The sequence below is a fragment of the Coffea arabica genome, chromosome 6c (genome assembly GCF_036785885.1).
Source record: "Coffea arabica cultivar ET-39 chromosome 6c, Coffea Arabica ET-39 HiFi, whole genome shotgun sequence".
Classification (NCBI taxonomy): domain Eukaryota; kingdom Viridiplantae; phylum Streptophyta; class Magnoliopsida; order Gentianales; family Rubiaceae; genus Coffea; species Coffea arabica.
The window spans coordinates 11,200,721-11,212,741 of NC_092320.1; the positions used below are offsets into that span (position 1 = coordinate 11,200,721).

Below are 12,021 nucleotides of genomic sequence, written 5' to 3' on the forward strand. Positions count from 1 at the left end.
CATGCAGGCACATCTCTTATATCCTTATTTTGTAGGTGCAATAAGTTAACCACTACCAAAAAAAAAAAAAAATTATCAGAGAAGATTAACTTTGCTGCATTACCGTGCCAAACATGTTACTTCTCCTCGTGAAGACATTTTCCTTTGACCTTGTTATGGAGGTAGTGGGGATTTCTCCGATGTGGGCCCTTTGCTCTTGATCTGCTCTTGATCGATATCACGAGCTTCTGTCGAGATTAATATCACCTGTGAGCTCAATGTGAAGATCGTGCAGAACCTGGAAGCATGCATGGTGGGCTGGTGGCAGCATCCTCTCCCCCAATATCTCATAAATTGCTACTTTATCACCTCTGGAAAAAAGAAAAAAAAATGGAAACTCTGATTATGACCTACTAAAATTAGTTTTTTTATCCTCCCACAATAATTTTCATCATAAATCTCCGCTCGAGTGTACATCTATAAACCTTCCATTTCTCAAGCGGAAGAGAACAAGGAAAAGTTTCCAGGAGTAATCCTCCAAGAGAAAGCTACAAGAAAAAGCTCTTTAGGCTCTTAGGACTCCACGAATGGGGGCACATATGCCTAAAACGATCTGCCTGAATTATGAAGACTTGATTATTCAACCCTTTAAAGTTTAACCCTACTGCTTTTTGTGGGGGACCAGCACCATACAAGAAGTTAACTGGTAGTTGCTAAGAAAGTAGTAATAAATTTTTATCTTCTTTCCGTTATCAGTTTTTTTTTTCCTTTTGATGTACAAGAGTGCATGCATCTGTGCATTATACGAGAATTTTCAAGGTGCACAGGCTTAATATGGACAAGCAAATCTAGCTATAGCGAATAATGATCAGTAACTATCCCTGCACGATGATATAGGATTCTGCTTTTCTTTACTTTGATTGGGAATGGCAACTTGAACTTAATCTATGCTCTAACCAACATATGCCGCAGGATAATTGGGCGTCAAACATGTTTTGCATACACAATTAGTTTATGACTTCTATTAATTATTCCCTAGCTAATCTATCAATTGAGTGGACTAACAATGGATATGTATCATCATTTAGTCACGCTCAGCTTCCATAAGATGAGCCGTTTTCCTTTGGGCAATGAGACATGAATAGTGTCTGCAAGAAACCAGTACATTGGGAAGATAACAAGAAAAAGGGTAGGCAAGTTGATACTAATAATAAACAGCCAATAAGCTAGCTCATATACTAGACATAGATTAAAAAGAAGTGAAGATGTTTCCTAGATTTCTTTCTTCAGTTAAAAAAACAAATGGAAAAATGTTGTTAACTGAAATCGAAATGTATAGGGAATCCAGCCCAAGAGACTGAATGGTTGGCCTCTTTGACGAAACACACGTGTTTATCTAGTGTGGTACGATGAACATTCATCAAAATGTTGTCAATTGACACGTAGGGTCTTCCCCGGCAGCCATTGCCAGCTTGCGGGAGAAGCGACGAACTTCCCATTTATTTCCATTGCTGCCGGCTGCTGCCGAGTGAGTGTCCTCCATTTTGGTGAAAAAAAAAATCAGCCCAGAAATTGGACAAAAATTCTAGGGCCATGTGAATCGGACAATTTCACGTGTTAGGGTGGTCTTCCATTAATTTCCGGTGGGAGCTCCTTGTAAGAAAATGCATGGATGGATCCTCGCCAGTTTGATTTCAAATAAATTTGTCCTGGGGGTAAACAAGTTGGAATAGGGTGTAAAAATATGTTATACTAAGTGGAAAGTAAATAAGTTGCAGCACGAAGGGCAGGACAGAGTCTATAGAAGATTAGAAGTTCAGCAAAAAAATCCAGCCTTAATTTTTCTTTGGAGGAGTAGCAAGGATGCCAAGTGAGACTAAAGATATCGAAAATCATGTGGTGGATTAATTTGAAGAACCTTAAGTAGGAGTATATAATATCATTGGCGGGCCTATCAGAGTCTTGTTGGCGATGAAATGGACATTCTTTTGGGTGAATTTTATGGTGTAGTTGTCTCTGGCTTCTAATGCTTGGCTACTTTTGACGCCCATTGGTACGATTTCTGTGGCATGAGATGAGACTGCTCTCTGTTCCACTAATAAGTGTCGTTAGATATCAGGACTAAATAAATGTTCAGATTCTAACACAAATCCGTTTTCATTTGTGATCAAGAAGCTATCCACATGTATCCATCCGTTTCATAATAGCTAAATTCAAGTGTAGTTTCAAGCTTCAGGTGGTGACATCGTTTCTCAAAAAGTGAGGAGGCCTGCTTTTGTCTTGTGCCCTTGATTTACAAAATTCTTGATACAACTCTAAGACTTAATCAAGATCAAGCCACAGGAGCAGCTTACAAGTTTGTATATATGGAAATGGAATGCGTTTGAACTTTTGAAGTACGCATTAAAACCTGTCCATATACTGCTTCCAAGGGCTGTAATTCATGGGTGCCATTTTGATTGCATTTCTTGCGAGTTACATGCCCCAAAATCTAGGGATATGCATAACACTGGAGCTGTATATGTTGATCGAATAACTCTTTCTTTGGTGTCTCAGACTCTTCCTAATTTCGTTTTTGGTCTTTTTCTTTTTTTCCTTGCTGGCCTTTGAATTTTAAACACCATAAATTTTTTCCGGTGTCATGTCATGTGTGGAAGAATCCAAGATTTTGCTGACCCAATTTAGCAATTCTTGCATCCCGCGCTAGAACAGATCCTGGCTGCATTTACGTGCACTTCTTTTAATATGCCGAACTAAGTACTGTTTCATGTACGTTGTCTCATTTGGCATGTCTGGACCATGAAGACAAGTACAATCTTCTGAAACCTCAATCTAGAATAACCATCATGTTTTATGCCACTTTTTAAGAGAAAAATAGAAGGATTAATTGGAAGACCCAAGTGACAGGAAGAGCTTGCAGATAAATGAAGTTCTCCCATTCCTGGCTTAGGTTTAGTCTCAACTCTTGAAACGAACAAGAGCTTGAGCAGAATGTGGATTAGGCAGTTGGCTAATGCTTTTTTTGCAGGTAAATTCATGTACCGAATGCATTATCCCAGCAGAGTTGTAAACTATAAAATATAATCAACAAGCATCTTTTCCTGTGCACAACTTCTTGTAGGAAACACAAGTATCGCCCCAACTTACCACAAATGTTCCCTCGAATGTCATATGTTGTGGATTCGTAAATAAAAAGCCCTTGTAAACCCTTAACAATCGTGGGTTTAAGTAACTTTTGTATTAGGTGCATTTAAATTTGTGTCGTCTAAGAATACGAAGATTATAAATTATAGTCTACGAAAAAACTAAATCCAATCAAGGGTTTTTCATAGTAGTGTTCTATCTACCCAAGCATGGAATTTTTGAGATAAGTATTTCGACCAAGCAATGCATAAAAAAGAAGAAGAAGAAGAAGAAGAAATTAAGCTTCAACTTGCATAAAGATGTACTTATCAAGTCAAATTTCGGTGGAATAGAGAATGTAAGAGAGAGCCAGGAGGATTGGTTACAAAGAAACGTCTTCATTGGAAAATGGACTGCACATATTGCCCTACCTAAACCAGTCTATCCCATACTTCCTACGAAACCTTCCCCAAAAATGTGTTACGTATTTTTTCCTGCTCCATGTTTGGTTGTCTGAGCATGTTCATCGCACTTTCTTTCTTTCTTGCTTTTTTTAAGGTGTAAATACAAAAAGGATACTGCCAAGCAATCGCAATGAATTATCACATCATTTCACTGTTTTTCAGGGGAAAAAAAGGAAAGCTAATTGCCTTCCAAGAAAATGTTAATGCAACGTTAAAATGTCTAAAAGTTTAATTAAAGTAGATGGTTAATTGTCATCTATTTGCAGGAGTCAACAAAGAAGCAATTCTATAACGAAAAACTAAAGTGCCAATAGTTGCTCAAAAAATAAAAATAAAAATCAATACTATCACGACTGTTTTATTCATAAAGAAAGCAAAAAAGAAAAAAGAAAAGAACCCCCACAACTTTATCTCTTGTCCCTCGAGTTGTTCAGCCATGATCCAAACCGCCAAATTAAACAAACTAGGTGTCAAATTTTGGTAATTAATCATCAGAACCAATATGCTAATGTTTTGTTTTAGGTCCATGAATTAGGGATAAATAAAGAAGGCAACAATAATTGAGCCCAGTATGATTTGATTGCATGTTTGCAAGTTTCGTTTTACGTCCACCTACCAAGACATGGGAGGGCCACAATAGTTGCTTCATTAATCATTTGTAGCTGTAGGAGAAACAAATTATTGACTTGAGGAAATTCATATTTCATACATGCCATACTACTCAACACCATTTTGGGCAAGTAGACATGTCAACTCTTAAAACCCTCTGATTCAATCTGTGCCAACCATTATTGCTATTTACTGATTTGACTGTTGGTTTGGTCGATTCGACACTTAATTGCAAGCTGAAACAGTCAAAACCAAATTAACGCTTGCTGGATGAATATTTGTTTGTTAATCTGCGGTCAGTTTTTATTGTTCTTTTGTTCATATTGAACCCAGAATCCATCACTAATGATGCATGTTGCTATTTCCTAGTTCCTAAACTGCATTTGACTTCCCAATTCTGCATAAGGGGATGGTTAGTAAGATGCAAGTAGTGCAACCTTTTGTTTTAGTACTAGATTCTGGTGCTATTGCAATTTAGGCCTGAGGATTTGGAGTTTAACTGTTTTTATAGTTAAAGTTTGAAATGTGTCCTTACCTTAAGGGGAAAAGAAAAGAAATCATGTACCATTTGGTAATTGAATAGTGTAGAGAATTTTTTTGGATTAACCAAGAGATAAGAAAAGAAGGAAAAAAAATAAAAGGGTAAATAGTATTTTACTCTTGTGTGATTTAATACTTTTTCACATAACCCTTTTGTGATTTCAAAATTTATTGATAATCCCCCCGCACTTTTAGACCAAAATGTTAACTTACAAAAATAAGTCCCTAGGACCCGTTGTCCATACTCCTCTACCAGAGATCGAGTCCCAGTGGTTACCGATTTGAGGGGATGGGGCCTCTCTTCTCGGGTCTAAGAGGGATTAGTCGAGTCCGGCATACCCGAAACCCAGATACCCCCTGAGTAGACAAAATAATAATAATAATAATAATCCTCTATAATAGATCCAACTGAAATGTCAAGATGAGTTTTGTTTAAAAATTAAAATGACTGAACTGACAAGAATATCTAATTGTTATTTATTTGACATTTTAACCTCTTATGATTTAGTGTTTTATCATATAATCCTCATAATTTTTAAAATATATACATAACCGCCTATGATTAATAAATAATTTATATCTTAACGTAGAGATACTTCTAATATTTTAGTCAATTTTGTTACAAATTCCATCATTTTGACATTATAGTTTTTGAAATCATAAGAGGGTTGGAAAAAGGTACTAAATCATAAGGGGATAAAGTATAATTTATGAAGGAGATTGCAGGAAGTGATATTATTGTTTTAGAGCGGGGGCCGTTTAGGAACTTGAACCAATATATCTTACCAGCTTGGCCATGAAAATTCCCACCATTATTCCTCTATATAAAACTCTTGGCCGCTTTGCTTCCTTTGGATCATGGGATTTGTATTTCAGCATTTGAGTTATCAAGCTCACCTTCATCATAGTCATCTTTGCAGCTTTTTTCAGGAGGCTTAATCGATATAATTCTGCAAATGAAGGTACGGTTGAAATCATTAAATATCATGCATTAAGGGCCATGCAAGTTTTATAGTAATGGAGCTCAGGCCTGATGTTAATACCTGTGCAGATCTTTAGTTGGATGCAAAGTAAGCTAAATAGAAACCAGAGATCCAGCAAGCCAAATACAAAACCAGCTAAATGTAAGTGTTCAGGGTTTTTCTCTGCTTCCTATTGACTTATATTCAGGAATTGTTGTATCTCATCTTACCTGAATTCTCAGAAAATATTGAACAGCTTTGTTCTAAGCTCCGTAGCTAATTCATTAAATGATTGATCAGCTTCATCAAGTTTTGGAGGCTCTGCTTATAATGAATAGAGGAATTGTCAGTTCACCACTATTTTAAGTTCTAAGAAAACCATCATTTATTTATTCCTTCCCTGTGACAGACCATCTGATGCATGATACCTGCAAAGAAGAATTCAGTGATTGGCCTAGTGGACTACTGGCTATTGGGACATTTGGAAATAACAATCCAAATGACCCAGAGAAGTCTAACTTGCCAGGAGAGGAATGTCCTAGTCAAGAGTATCCAGAAGAATTTACGCACGAGGAAATGAGAGAAATTCATACAGAACTGAAACTATTACTCAACCAACAAGCCCTTGCTGATTCTGATTTGGCTGAGGAATCTGCAAATGATATTCCACAAGAAAAATTCTTTGACGTTTCAAAGAGTTTTGAAGATGACAGATCAACCTGCGGCGAGCTTATTTCTGATAATTTAACAAGTAAAGGAAGTCATTACCAGAGCAACAAATCAATCCATACCAAAGGCAAAAATAGTGATATGGATAAGAAGAATAACATCAGGAAAAGGTCATTGTCTTTTCTTATTCGGAAAGCATTTCACCGAACAGTTAAACCCCAGCTCTGTCCCCAGTTCAAAGATCCGCTTCCAGACCTGAAATTGGAGAAATCAATACTGGAAAAGGTTTGCATTCATTTTGAGCCCAATTACAAACTAATGCATTTCCATGAGAAGGGTTTTTCTGTAACATTCTTCACTATTACGAATTGATGATCCTCCGTTCTGAGCAATCCTAAAAGATTCCTTAAATACTTGTCAGTCATAGGTTAGTGGTCCATGTAGATGATAGATATCTAAGCGGAACTTACTAAAGTGGAATGCCATAAAAATAACATACTCCCATCTGAACTTAAGGTTGGCAGGGCGTCGAAAACACAATGCTTAGCATGAGAAGAGTAAAAATGGCATATTCTTCGAGGAAGATGATTTCTTGGACTAATACATCAATCTACAGAAGTTTTGAGATCCCATAACTGAGAATCCTGAAGCAAAGGTACAGTGGAAGAGTGAAGACAACTTACAGAAATTGAAAGGCTAAAGGCAACGAATTACAACATGTTTACCTGGAATATATGAATAGGCAATATGTAGTTCTAACATCATCATGTAACTGAATATCAATTAGAATTTTTCCTATCTTGTCTTACTCTTAAACCGACAAACCCTTTTAGTGCTTTCCACCTCCCACCCACCCCCGGGAAAAAAAAAATAGTTACCTTCTCTTGTCGTCAACGTCTCAGTTAAAAACTTAGTAAGTTGAGCTCAGAAGGTTTTAATCTTTCTTTTGATGATGACTACTATCTATTGAATTTTATCTTACCTTGTTTTAACTACTAAGTTGGAATTCATCTACACAGATTCTGAGGACTATACTGCACAAAAAAGTTTATCCCCAAAGTTCTACTCCAAAGGCACCAATAAAGAAGTGCCTGGACAGCAAACACCAGTCTGAGACTGATGGTGAAGATGAAATGCATGATAGCACCAGTGAAGGGAGTAAATGGGTCAAGACAGATTCTGATTGTGAGTTCTCAACATTTTCGTTCAGAGACTAACTACCTTAAACCTACTAGCTAAATTCTGTCCATTGGGCTTCATTTTTCTCCACCTAAGCAATAACAAAGAAAATGATTAGATGTTCTTGTGATTGCAGTTATTGTCCTAGAAATATGATTTACCCCGTCCTTAGCCAATTGCAGGATTCAAAAAGGTAATTCCATACTTCAAAGACATTTTCTGGACAATCTGTGTAACTTCTTCTTCCTTCTTGTTCTGTCTTATTTTGCATTTCAGCTATCAAACTTTCTCAGTAACTATTTCAAAATTATCTTGCTATCTTTGAAGAATTAAAGGCTGCTCAATTTTCCAGCTTTGGTTATGCAAGCATGTTCTGGAGAGATTCAGTATTAGGCGAAGACGACAATATGGCATTCCATCCATACTTTATGAACGAAAAAGGTTTAAGTCGATGATATGGTAGAGTTTTTTTATCAGCAAAATGAAACATTCTCCCAAGAATTATTCAACTGGAGGGCGTACATAGAAATGTCCTATTTTTGCCATGGCTGATGCACATTAGGAAATTCTATGCTATTGTTACGGCCATGGTTTTCACGATGTAATCTATGCATGTTTCAGTTTTTCCGACCTGTGTCGTGAGGTCGGATTGTGAGTTGCTGAAAGTGGATATTAATGTTGGTCTTGCATTCTTGACAGAAAAGAATGAAACTTATGCGTTGAGTAATTTGATCAGAATCATATCAATAAGGCTTTTTCTTCCCATAAAATCCACATTTTCGAATATGCAGCCCACTTGACAAACAGAAGTAACACGATCAATTTTTTGAAGATAATATCCTGCATCGGTTTTGGACTTTCGTCTAATGATCTTGAGGCTACTTGGACTTTCTTTTTCTGAGCCAAATGCAACTGTAGCGTAATTTGTTTGTAAATTCCATAGCAACGACATTCGTTACCACCTCCGAAGTCAGCCAGTCAAGGAAGAAAGACATGTTTGTTATCTGAAAGCTGTGGATTCACAAGTCTCCAAGCAAAGGTTGCTGGATATTATACTTATAGGTTCCAGCTTTGCCTCTTGTGGATCTGCACAGATGAGTAGCGAAAATTTAGGGAACTACTCCGCACAGATGTAGTTATTTTTTGGCAGTCACTAGAACTGTTGTGATCATAATGATGAAGTCTGGTGCAAGCAAGACATGGAAAATGACTATTTGTTAGGTGGAAACATAAAATCATCCAATACATCATTGAAAAAGAGTAAGGCTCTGAAAGTGATTTAAATACTGCCCTTGTTTACTAACATCAGTTATTGCCCCAGAAGAAGCATAATAATGTAGCTGAGCAGCAATGACTTCTAATGTACTCCTGGGTTGGAGAACAGCAAAGCAATTTTGGTACTGGTACCATTTATTAACATTATTAACTTTAAATGTTGGTCAAATGGCTTCTCCAGGAAATTTGGGATAGCTATGTTGGTCAAATGGCTTCTACAATATTGTCTTGGCTGAGCTATGGGGAATCAGAGATGTAATGGAGCTTGCTATCTCTCTGAAAATTTTTCAACTTGAAAGTGAAGTAGGTCGTTCAGATGTTATTTCCTCTATCAATTCTAACGAAAATGCTGGTCATTATCTTCATCCCATCATATCGGATTGCAAATTCCTCCTATTGGCAAGCTAATCTCACTCATGTCCACCGCGAGGCCAACAACAGATGTGCTGAAAAATTAGAAAAATATGGGAGGCAAATTGGATAGGGACTTCATTGCTTTTGATATCTGTTCTCGTGAACTAGCATTTGTCGTTTACAACGTTTTGAAAGGGATTTGTCCCCCTCGTACTGTTCCTTCGGATCGTAATGGTTAGGAGCAATAAGTAGCTAATCATCACCTGAGTGTCGAGGAGCACAACCTTTACCAAGATCCGTCGCGGATCACAAAAGAATGAAAATAAATATGCTACTCACTACTAAAGATAATGCAAAACATTGGTTCTGCCTAAAAAATCCCAAACCGTCCTACCAATGTATTAGCTTGATAATCGTAATGGGGCATATAGGAATTGGTTAAAAATAATTGCAAGTATAGGTCAACCCATTTTTAAATTTTAGGCATGTTCTTAACCATGCATTGTATCTGTGAGGAATATGATATCGAAGAGCTTTTACATGTCAAAACTCAAAAGAGGAACATTGACTAATGACATTATTACGGAGTGAATCATGGGACTTCTTAACCAACAAAAAGATGATCTTTCTGCAAAAGAATCCCACCGGCCAAAATATTTCACCAAACCCTACACTCAAAAAATGGTAACTTTAATCATAACTAATGCTCCAGCTCCAAACTCGGTTCTTCTCACTAGTTTAAATGGACAAATTACTCTAAAGGTCTTGAACCTTTTATCAAATGTACCCCAGACTACCAAAACTCTTATTAGGTTTGGTCAATTGAATTTTTCTAGACGCTTCTTTTTGTCTTTCTGCTGAAGTTCGTGCTTGAAGTATCCAGCAGCTGATATAGCCTATAAACTTTCTCATCTGTTGATCATTTTCTTTTAAAAGCTGATGGGGTGCCTGGTGAATCCATTAATTTTTTTTTCTAACCATGTCCTAAGTAGCTTACGTATACTAGCTAGCGTCATCATTCATCGATCAAGCCTTACTGTTACGTTCCGCTGATCCTTATGTTATCTGGTTTATCCTGTGATAAACTTCAAACTCAGGATCACAAGATTGGGATTCTTGAAAAATATACGCATTGATAAAGCTTATCTAGAATGTAATATGTTATTGGTGCCACACTAATGAATTTCAGCAGTAAATTTTCTGATTTAATAATTTGCAGTTTTTTTTTTTTTTTTGCTTGATGATCAGCTTGTTAATCATGGCTTCATATCTGAGTTTCATCAAACACATCTTTGGTATAATTCCTAGTAGTTGTCCAGATTCTCTCTCTCTCTCTCTCTTCCCATGTAAAGTTTTATACAATAATCTCCTTTGTGTCATCAAATATTTAGGTAGATAATGAAACAGGTTCGGCCATCCAAGCATTATGTTTTTGTTTATTGCTGCAGAAGCTAGGAAAAGTGATGTTGTCCCTTTACGCTCTGTATAATATTTTGACAGGAAAAGTTGTTGTCTTGTTACGTGATGGTATAGAAAGCTCCTTGGCACACTTCGTTCTTTTGATCAATTTGGGTACATTCCGAACCTCAGATGGTATCTTTTTCGCCATATCAAATATGTACAGGAGTGTGTGTTTATTTTTCAGCCATTTAGAGAAAGTGTACCGATTAACATCTTGTACGTGTGCATTATTACTCACATCACAGCTAATGTAGTTTTAGAGGGTGCATGTGAGAGAGTAATTGTGAGACATCTCTATTCCGACATTCCCATGGGTCTAGATGTCATCAGAGGGGAGAATGTAGTCTTAACGGGGGAGTTGGTATCCTACATATATATAAAAAGGAGTTGTTGTATGACTCTGGGGTGATTTTCATTCTATGTTTGTTTGTAGGGGTATTTTGGGAATGGTAAAACAGTAACTATATTGATTAAGCAAAGTGCACAAGTTTCTGCTGATTAATTTCTTATGGTTCACCTACTGTACCCTTTGGTGGTTAATGCTTTGGCTGCTTTGCCATTGATTTAGTAAAGTGGGTAGAAAAATGAAATCAACTCCCCTCAAGTATGTTCAGCTACATTGATTTTGCAAAATAAATGCATTTAAGGAAATATTAGTGCACTAAAGTTAAAGATGAATGCTTGAATTGTAATGGTAGAAAGTTCCGTCTTCTTCATCCTTTAAAGCTCAAGAACCATTAATTCAGTTCTTGCAACAAATGGCACTTATTTGAATCAACACGTTGATGAGGCCATTAAAGTGTGAAAGGTGAAGAATCATTTGGGGTGATTAATTGCAGGACCTCCTATTTTCTTCAACATTTGCTCATCAATTTGTAAATTAGGTTACAATAATGGCTGTTGTTAAGATACAAAATTATGGATTCAAATGGCTCTATTGTACACTAATAGAGTTGGGTTTATAGATGTATGCTCAATTTTGCTCTTACTTTCTGGTCTATGGATTGTTTAGCTTCCATTCAACAATCAAAATTATGAATAAGCCTTTGTGGTTGCTATTGCAGGTAGGTGAAGTATGGAGAGATCTCACTCTTAGATTATACTTTGTTGCTAAGGTACAAGATAACTCTATATTCCCACTTGATGTATGTCATCTGTTGATTAAATGTGATTATGATTGTAATTGATCCACTTGAATTGTGTGCTCGAATGAATAAGTGTGTGAATGATTGTTCCACTTTGAAAATTATATTGCAATTGATGCAATTTATTCGTTCAATAGTTAAGTGGCTGAGATGTTGTGTGTGGATAAAATTTGCCATTTGAAAAGACAAGTGGCTATATTTACATGCTCTATTATTTTTGTACTAAATTTTGTAGACTTGATAATTATCTGATGCAAGTTA

General features: G+C 36.6%; 1 protein-coding gene across 1 annotated transcript; it reads left to right on the forward strand.

The window, feature by feature from the left end:
• Positions 1-5,779: 5,779 nt before the first annotated feature.
• On the forward strand, positions 5,780-7,717 carry LOC113693897 (protein NEGATIVE GRAVITROPIC RESPONSE OF ROOTS-like). The gene is made up of 4 exons (XM_072051653.1): positions 5,780-5,839; positions 6,087-6,631; positions 7,366-7,531; positions 7,662-7,717. The coding sequence occupies exons 2-4, from the start codon at positions 6,095-6,097 to the stop codon at positions 7,679-7,681; spliced, it is 723 nt and encodes a 240-aa protein (XP_071907754.1). The 5' UTR covers positions 5,780-5,839; positions 6,087-6,094; the 3' UTR covers positions 7,682-7,717.
• The last annotated feature ends 4,304 nt before the right edge of the window (positions 7,718-12,021 follow it).

What these genes read in the sequence shown, in the direction of transcription:
- LOC113693897 (XM_072051653.1), top strand. Translation starts at nt 6,095, where the DNA reads ATGCATGATACCTGCAAAGAAGAATTCAGTGATTGGCCTAGTGGACTA. An exon ending in AGAAATCAATACTGGAAAAG is followed by an intron (nt 6,632 to 7,365) that starts GTTTGCATTCAT and finishes TCATCTACACAG; the next exon opens with ATTCTGAGGACTATACTGCA. An exon ending in GGTCAAGACAGATTCTGATT is followed by an intron (nt 7,532 to 7,661) that starts GTGAGTTCTCAA and finishes TTGTGATTGCAG; the next exon opens with TTATTGTCCTAGAAATATGA.